Consider the following 9,284-nt stretch of genomic DNA (forward strand, 5'->3'; position numbering starts at 1 on the left):
TGAGAGGCTGACGAAAAACGCCGACCCCGTCTGTACATGGGAATAGGTGAAGAAAAAGAAATTTTTTTTTTTTCGAACTTATAAATTATGTTATGCTTGTTTGTTACTGATTGCTTCCTGGCTATAAACAGGCAAAATAGAAAAAACTTTGACCCCTATGCCTCGTACTTACAAGGAAAGATTAAGACCTTTTTTCGTTTTAGTTTTGATTTAAAAGATTATACCTTAGCACCGCTTTCGCATTACTTCCAGGCACATTCTTTTACATCCATTCCTATCCAAGTACGGAAAAGTTTTGTTAGAAATTTCCGCCCTGGCCGGGATTTGAACCCAGCACCTCCGGGTTGAGAGTCAATGCTTTTGACCACTCGGCCACAGAGGTGGGCTAGTACTACCTCTACCTGCGTCACTTTAACCCACGCCACTGGGGGCTTTCGCATTACTTCAGGGCACATTCTTTTACATCCAGTCCTTTCCAAGTACGGAAAAGTTTGGTTAGAAAATTTCTGCCCTGGCCGGGATTCGAACCCAGCACCTCCAGGTTGAGAGTCAATGCTTTTGACCACTCGGCCACAGAGGTGGGCTAGTACTACCTCTACCTGCGTCACTTTAACCCACGCCACTGGGGCGTCACAAGATCTACCCACTGGCAAATTCAGTGCTGATTACTTCTTATTGCCCACAATTGGAAAAGAAAGGTAAGGCTCCGGCAATCCATTAGCTTCCCCCCTCTCTAAGATAAGGTGGGTGTCAGATTGAACCCCGAACTGTTTAGCAGAAAGACCACATCTAGGTGTTGTCATGATATCAAGCTCGGGTCGACGTGAACTGTAGTTATGTCACACATTAAGTTCACTAATAAGTCAGCAGTCAGGAGAAGAGGAGAGGAACGAAAAGGAGAAATGAGTAGGAAGAGAAGAGCGATGATTTATTTGGAGAAAGAATTGTGATTCATTCCCGCACATCCCGAGCGAACTGCAAAGCTCAAGTTGAAGAGCGAGTGGTCTCATATCTCTCTCTAAGATAAGGTGGGTGTCAGATTGAACTCCGAACTGTTTAGCAGAAAGACCACATCTAGGTGTTGTCATGATATCAAGCTCGGGTCGACGTGAACTGTAGGATTTGCTGATCCCTCGAGAAAGTTGATGGAATGAGAAGCTTTGAATACAAAAGACCGAATCCCCTCGAGTGCACGTCACGCTACGGCCATAGCCACTCACTATCAAGTAAACGGGTACACCTGATCAGGTCCGCCTGTCAGGTCTACTTGGTACCTAATGAGCACACACATTATCAGGTGGACCTGATCAGGTCTACCTGATAGTGCGTGGCTGGCCTAATGTCACACATTAAGTTCAATAATAGGTAAGTCAGCAGTCAGGAGAAGAGGAGAGGAACGAAAAGGAGAAATGAGTAGGAAGAGAAGAACGATGATTCATTTGGAGAAAGAATTGTGATTCATTCCCGCACATCCATATAGTGTTGGTAGTGTAAACTGTAAAATTTTACTCCTTATTCCGATCACAAAATACGCTTAGGTATTGAAAATACGCTTTCACTGACTTTTCTTCTAGGACGATTCTGGGCCAATTTCCGAAGGATGAGTTATCTTCTGGTTTTTTAAATTGCAAAATTATTGGGGTCCATTGTCCCAGTGTGTGTATTTTCAATTGCGCAAGGACTGGGGTCTGTTGTCTTCATCATCATCAAAATCATTGCTGTCTTCCAGATTATTCATGATGGAGGAAAGAATATTGCCTGAAAAGAAATAGGAAATTGTATAAGAAACTTGTTTAGACTGCGGGAGTAAAGGGACTTTTCGTCTCATTCTGGCAATATAAACAAGGAATATTCTATTCTAATTTGTTTGATAGGAGTTCTAATTCAAAGTCACTGTATAACTGCAAATGCAAAGGTTTTTAGTAACACAGGTTTTTTAACCCTATATTCTTAAACAGCCTGAGGTAGACCTGAAAGGCGGAGCTGATCAGGTGTACCTGTCAGGTCTACCTGATAGCGAGTGGCTGGCTTTACTTTGACAGTTTAGCACTCTAATTATACGTACGTTTCAATGACTTTCAAGAGGAATTATATAAAGTTGAAAAGTAATGTAGTTATACGTACGTTTCAATCACTTTCAAAAGAAACCATATAAAGTTGAGTAGGGGTAGATAATAGGGGGGCCCCCGGGTTTGAATATTTGGATGTCGTGTGGTGTAGTTCTCAAACGTCTGATTTGCTGTCACCTTGTTCTGTAAGCAGAGGTACTGGAGTACAACCTGTGAAATAAAACAAGATATCAGTACAACCTGTGAAATATGAAAGACCATCAGTTAGTACAATTGGTGACAATCGAATTGAGTACAGCTTGGAAAATATACAACACGCATATTAAAACAACATCTGATAGACAAAAGATCGAGTACTTACAACTTGCTTTATCTCCGCTTTATTTGCCTGAGCAATAAACGAAAATAATGATAATAAAATGCCTAAGTAAATAGAATTATCAATTACTGCAATTTGTGTTATCATGAATCGTTTAAAGGTGTGTTCACTGTCCACGATCCATTTAAATCGATGTCGATCGACAGGTTTAAATCATATTCTTTTTAATTCGAAAAGTTCGTTCTCGTTCAGTAAATGTTCGAAAAAATGAGACTTACGCCCCTTTGTATAGTGAGAGACGAACTGATTCCTTATAGGATTTTATAGTACCTATGCCCGTTACCTGTCCCTACAAAAAAACACATTTAAAATATTGCTCATTTGAAATACCTGTCACCCAGCCCTTGTTAAACTAGCATTGGAATCAATTTACCAAATGGGCTGGCTCTTCTCTAATTTCACCAAAAATATAAAACATTTTAGAAGAAACAAAGGCAATTATTCAGAAGCCACGGCAATGAAAAACAAAAATCCTTTTTGTGTTTAACCTAACCCTATAATAACACTGGTCATTCGTGACAGCTCTTTTTGTAGCAATTTTAAATTGACGTGTCTTCTGAAGAAGTACCATAGAAGAACCTTGCTTACCCTACCCGAGATAGCGAGTGGCTAGCCTAAAATTAAGCTGTCTTACCAAACAATCCACCAGCAGGGGCTGCAGGACGGGCCGGTTGTATACCGAAGAAAATGTGTCCGATTTTATTCAGATAGTCCGAGTACGCTGGATCTCGCTTGATACAATAGCGAGTGACTGGCCTAAAATTAAGCTGTCTTACCAAACAATCCACCAGCGGGGGCTGCAGGACGGGCCGGTTGTATACCGAAGAAAATGTGTCCGATTTTATTCAGATAGTCCGAGTACGCTGGATCTCGCTTGATACTGGTCTGATACTGTTGACAGAGTGTGTTGAACGCTACCAACTTGCCCCTGGGGGTGAAGGAGAAGAAATTAAAAAAAAAACTGTTAAGGTCTTATCGTCCCGAAATCGAAGAGAGAAGGAAAACAGGATAGGAGAGAGCCAGCCAGCCGTTCCGAGAACGAACCTTTATCGGTTTGGGATATAGTTCGCCCCGGGCCGAATAGAACCCGCGACCTGGCGCTTTACAAGGTAGACGTACCACTGTCCAACCCCTTGTCTTAGTCCCTCACTCACTATCAGGTAGACCTGAAAGGCGGAGCTGATCAGGTGTACCTGTCAGGTCTACCTGATAGTGAGTGGCTGGCTTTACTTTGACAGTTTAGCACTCAAATTATACGTACGTTTCAATGACTTTCAAGAGGAATTATATAAAGTTGAAAAGTAATGTAGTTATACGTACGTTTCAATCACTTTCAAAGGCCATAGCCACTCACTATCAGGTAAACGGGTACACCTGATCAGGTCCGCCTGTCAGGTCTACTTGGTACCTAATGAGCACACACATTATCAGGTAGACCTGACAGGTGGACCTGATCAGGTCTGCCTGATAGTGCGTGGCTGGCCTAATGTCACACATTAAGTTCAATAATAAGTCAGCAGTCAGAGAGCCTAGTTAGTTTGTAAGGTAGCGCCCCTACCTTGTAAGTACCTACCAGGTTGCGGGAACGATTCCTGCCCGAGAGGAACGAAAAGGAGAAATGAGTAGGAAGAGAAGAACGATGATTTATTTGGAAAAAGAATTGTGATTCATTCCCGCACATCCCGAGCGAACTGCAAAGTTCAAGTTGAAGAGTGAGTGGTCTCATATCAATATGTCGTAGTCGAGATATTAAATAGCACGCTCTACACACTCTACAACTAATCCAATATACATACCTACAGTCCTACATAGGTACTGTAGACCTTATAACTATACCCAGTGCTCTACGACAGAGATTTTCAACCAGGGGTACGCGAGAAAAAAAATTGTTTAATGGCGGACACAAGCAAATTTTGAATTTACAAAAAAAGTATTGAATTTTTTCAAAAGTACTGAGTGTGTCTAGAACTCAGTAGTAATAGTACACATCAACCTAGGTATGCGTACCCCCAGTACTCATTATGATGGCGGCGGGGGGTACGTGAGATTAAATCCGGGTAAGTACAAGGTTGGGAACCGCTGCTCTAAGACCAATCCAATGCGAACCTATAGCCAGGAACAGTACTCTACAATATCTATACATACTGCAGACCTATGTATCTATGTATAGAGCTAGGAATAGTACTGATATATGACACTCTAACTCAGATTAGAGGTTACAACCTACATTGCCATGAGAGTAAAGGTTGAGTTAGTTATGTCCAAACAGAATCATAACACTGCTAGACATAAGTACTTGTGTAGGTACTAAAGGATTTGCCATGATGAAAGTACCCTGGATAATCAGATATTCTAAAGATACAAAGGTGATACACTTCCAATAAGAGATTAATCACAGTGTGTACCTACCCATTGGTACCTAATTGCCACTATGTACGAATGATACCATACATTTTTCTCCTATCCTGTCTTCCTTCCCTCTTCGGTTTCGGGATAAAGCCTTAACAGTTATAGTTCCCGCTATCAAATCTCTTAAACATTATAATAATAATAATAAAAACGTACCTACCTACCTACCCTCCCTTGGCCACGCGACATAGGACTTCGACCGGTCTAGACTAGAGCTTGGAAAAGATATGACCTTTTTCCCAACCAGAACTTGAACCCAGAACCTTCACTTCCCAAGACGAACAGTGACGACCATGGGGTTTTCATCAACTCACACGTGCTCAGGTTTCATTATCCTCAAGATCCTTTATACCTAAGTCCGTCCTTTCGATCTCTAGTCTATATATGTATTCTATTGTTTCCATGTCTCTGGGTTTAATAGAATAGAATATACCTTAGAGTAGAATTAATGATGGATTATTCTCTGGTTTGACTCGCGTCAGATCAGCTAATATTGGTTGGTCTTGATGTAATGTATCAGATACCTATGTAGAGATAGTTAGGTACTAGGTCTTGATCCAATGTACCTATCAGATAATATATTATGTCCTATGTAGCGACGTGTGGTAATCCGAGCTACTCACTTATGGTCGCTTCAGTAACAAAAGAGTTGATGGATTTTTTTTTTAAGAGATTAAGGACTCTATGTAGGTAGGACCTATAATAAGGAGCGCGCTTGTACTCTTTTGCCTCACCAAGTCAAAATTTAAGCAGACTATTTTCAATTCCTGTAGGAGAGATTTTAACAGATAAGTTTGAACAGGGGACAGTCAGGAAAAAATTACTTGGAGAAAAAAGAAGAAAAAAAAACGGGAAATGATTGATAGGTCATTTCGTTCCCAAAAAGACCTTATGTACCTCGGTATCTATGTAAACTACCTATGTACCTACGTATCATATTCTTGATCGGGTACCTACGCGTATACAAAAGGGAGTCCAGGGCTGGGTGTGATTCAGGATAACCTTGCACTTCATGTTTGAATTATTACATTATAATACGAAACCGTGTCAGGCACGTTCTGATCTTGAAAACAATAGATAGTTATAAAATACTATGTATGTACAAATAGAAGGTATAATATGTAGGTACCATATAGCTGTATCTACATATCTAAATGTCTGACTGGGGATCGTTAACCAAGGAGTAGACCAGCTTAGTCTGGCTGGGGGACTTTAAACAGGGATTTCCCTTGCTAAAGAAACAGCAAAAGTTTAGTACGAAGGGCAACAAGAAAAAAAAAAAAAAAAAACAGGTATAGGTACCTATCTAAGTTTTCTCATTATGAACCTAGTATTGGATGCTAGGTTTTTTCTTATTTAGATTTCAGAAAAAGACGCAAAAACTACAACTTTCTTTTTATATTGATTGATTTTATTTCACTAAAATTTTTACAATATACTTAATATCGATTTTATTTTTTTGTCAAAATATATTATAGGCATTAATATTTTAATTACATGTTAATTCAAATTTGAACACTAAAATCTTCAGCACGGAAAAAAGAATTAAGGAAAAAACGACAAGTTGAAAATGTGTGAAAGAAAAAGCAAAGAAAAAGAATACAAAAGTGGTAAGAAGGTTAGTCGGTTGAACCTTATCTAGCTACAAGACCATGGAGTAGACGTTGATTTAAATATATCTAATAATTACCGAATTTAAGTAGAAATAAGATGTCAATAGTATGATAATGGTCGTTACACTATTATATTAAATCATTAAAGCTACATCAAACTAGACAAAGAGTCAGCCCTATTTAAGTGTTACAAATAAATAAATTGACGGATTTGGCACGAAAAGGACTTGAAAGCCGTTTTTGTGTCAAACCCTCAATTTGCCCCTCAGAACACAAAGGGGAGCAAGCCACAAAATTTTCAATTTAATTGTAATCGTTTAAAGGTGTGTTCACACTGTTCACTGTCCACGATCCATGTAAATCGATGTCGATCGACAGGTTTAAATCATATTCTTTTTAATTCGAAAAGTTCGTTCTCGTTCTGTAAATGTTCGAAAAAATGAGACTTACGCCCCTTTGTACTGTGAGAGACGAACTGATTCCTTATACTTATAGGATTTTATAGTACCTATGCCCGTTACCTGTCCCTACAAAAAAACACATTTAAAATATTGCTCATTTGAAATACCTGTCACCCAGCCCTTGTTAAACTAGCATTGGAATCAATTTGCCAAATGGGCTGGCTCTTCTCTAATTTCACCAAAAATAGAAAACATTTTAGAAGAAACAACGGCAATTATTCAGAAGCCACGGCAATGAAAAACAAAAATCCTTTTTGTGTTTAACCTAACCCTATAATAACACTGGTCACTGCTCATTCGTGACAGCTCTTTTTGTAGCAATTTTAAATTGACGTGTCTTCTGAAGAAGTACCATAGAAGAACCTTGCTTATCCTACCCGAATTGGACTGAATTTTATACTTTCACAAGCTTACAACAAATATCACCACCTACACCTAGTTTTAAAACTGAGACCACATGGATTCTTAGAAGCTTAACCCATCTCTAAGGCTGTTTACCCCTACACCTTAGCCTCAGATTGGGTACTAAGACCAAATGGTACAGACAATACTGAAAAAGATCCGTTATAGCACAAAAATGTTCTGGGTACCCAGCCAGATGTAGCTTAACACAAGTGATATTTCATATTGTATGTACGTATGACCATTGAAAGACTACCATCAATAAAGGTACCTTATTCGATTTGATAAAGGTACCTATGTACTAGGTATCTTATTCGATCAGAATTTATCCAATGAAAAGGTAAGTAAAAGGGATTTTTCCCATTTTTCGACTGTAGGGATACAACAAGTTTTTAAACTAAACCATCCCTTTCAAGAAAAATTCCCAAGATTTGATCCCTTTTCAGGGGGCCCTATCCCCTTCAAATCCCCACTTGTTTATCAACAGCTATATTTTGTAATCGGAATAAGCGAAAGAAAAGAATATACTCTTTTAATACGGTCAGGATGAGGGAAAAGTCCCTTTACTCCCGGCATGTAGCAGTTTAAACAAATGATCAAAAGATTTCACCCTAGTAAAAAAAAAGTGATTTACCAAACACCGTTAAAAGTCAATTCTACTTTATTCCACCTAAAATATAGTGTTGGTAGTGTAAATTTTACTCCTTATTCCGATCACAAAAATCAAAAAATACTTCAGCTCCATCAAACAATAAATCTAACAGGTCAGAATATTTCTTTTGATTCAAATATCTGTAATAAGAAAAAATGAGAAATAAATTTGGTGAGTAATTTCTTAGGATTCAACTTTAGGTCTTGGGTTTGATTACCACCCAGAGCAAATTTCATCCTAAACAGAGAAGGTTTGTTCTTGGAACAGCTGGAGGAGGCTTCTATTCATTAGCATGGTTTTTTTTTCAGTACTGTCTCTCTCTCGTACTGAACACCGTTAAAAGTCAATTCTACTTTATTTCACCTAAAATATAGTGTTGGTAGTGTAAACTGTAAAATTTTACACCTTATTCCAATCACAAAATACGCTTAGGTATTGAAAATACGGTTAGGTATTGAAAATACGCTTTCAATGACTTTTCTTCTAGGACGATTCTGGGCCAATTGATAGCAGATTTCCGAAGGATGAGTTATCTTCTGGTTTTTTTAAATTGCATTATTATTGGGGTCCATTGTCCCAGTGTGTGTATTTTCAATTGCGCAAGGACTGGGGTCTGTTGTCTTCATCGTCATCAAAATCATTGCTGTCTTCCAGATTATTCATGATGGAGGAAAGAATATTGCCTGAAAAGAAAAGAGGAAATTGTATAAAAAACCATGTAAATTTTACCTATGAAATATTTAATGCCTTGTTTAGACTGCGGGAGTAAAGGGACTTTCCGTCTCATTCTGGCAATATAAACAAGGAATATTCTATTCTAATTTGTTTGATAGGAGTTCTAATTCAAAGTCACTGTATAACTGCAAATGCAAAGGTTTTTAGTAACACAGGTTTTTAACCCTATATTCTTAAACAACGCGCCTCTTTACATCAACCTCATCCAGTCTTAATGCCGGGAAAAGCCAATGGGATTAACTTTAATCTCCAATCATATAAGGCCAGCCACTCACTATAAGGTAGACCTGACAGGTACACCTGACACCTGATGAGCACACACACACTATCAGGTAGACCTGACAGCTACGGCTGAAAATCTAGTCCGTCTGTCATGGTCTAACCTGACACCTGATGAGCACTACCCATATCAGGTGACCTGACAGGTATGTCCCTGTCGGCAAGTCTACCTGATAGTGAGTGGACTGGCCTAATTAAGCTGTCTTACAACACAATAACCGCAGGGCTGCAGGACGGCTTAGTATACCAAGAAAAATGTGTCCGATTTTATTCAGATAGCTCGCG

At 39.0% G+C, this 9,284-nt stretch overlaps 1 protein-coding gene across 1 annotated transcript in view; it reads right to left on the reverse strand.

Annotated features, from left to right (window-relative positions):
* Positions 1-1,582: 1,582 nt before the first annotated feature.
* Positions 1,583-9,284, reverse strand: part of LOC103520837 (Golgi to ER traffic protein 4 homolog B-like) — a gene marked incomplete at its 5' end in the record, with an annotated part of 11,121 nt that continues 3,419 nt past the window's right edge. The window contains 5 exons of the mRNA XM_008485933.3: positions 1,583-1,758; positions 3,225-3,376; positions 3,769-3,797; positions 8,068-8,125; positions 8,587-8,668. Coding sequence (XP_008484155.1) covers positions 1,667-1,758; positions 3,225-3,376; positions 3,769-3,797; positions 8,068-8,125; positions 8,587-8,668 — 413 coding nt within the window. The remainder of the gene's footprint in view (positions 1,759-3,224; positions 3,377-3,768; positions 3,798-8,067; positions 8,126-8,586; positions 8,669-9,284) is intronic.

The sequence above is a fragment of the Diaphorina citri genome, unplaced genomic scaffold, assembly GCF_000475195.1.
Source record: "Diaphorina citri unplaced genomic scaffold, Diaci psyllid genome assembly version 1.1 scaffold4155, whole genome shotgun sequence".
Classification (NCBI taxonomy): Eukaryota; Metazoa; Arthropoda; class Insecta; order Hemiptera; family Psyllidae; genus Diaphorina; species Diaphorina citri.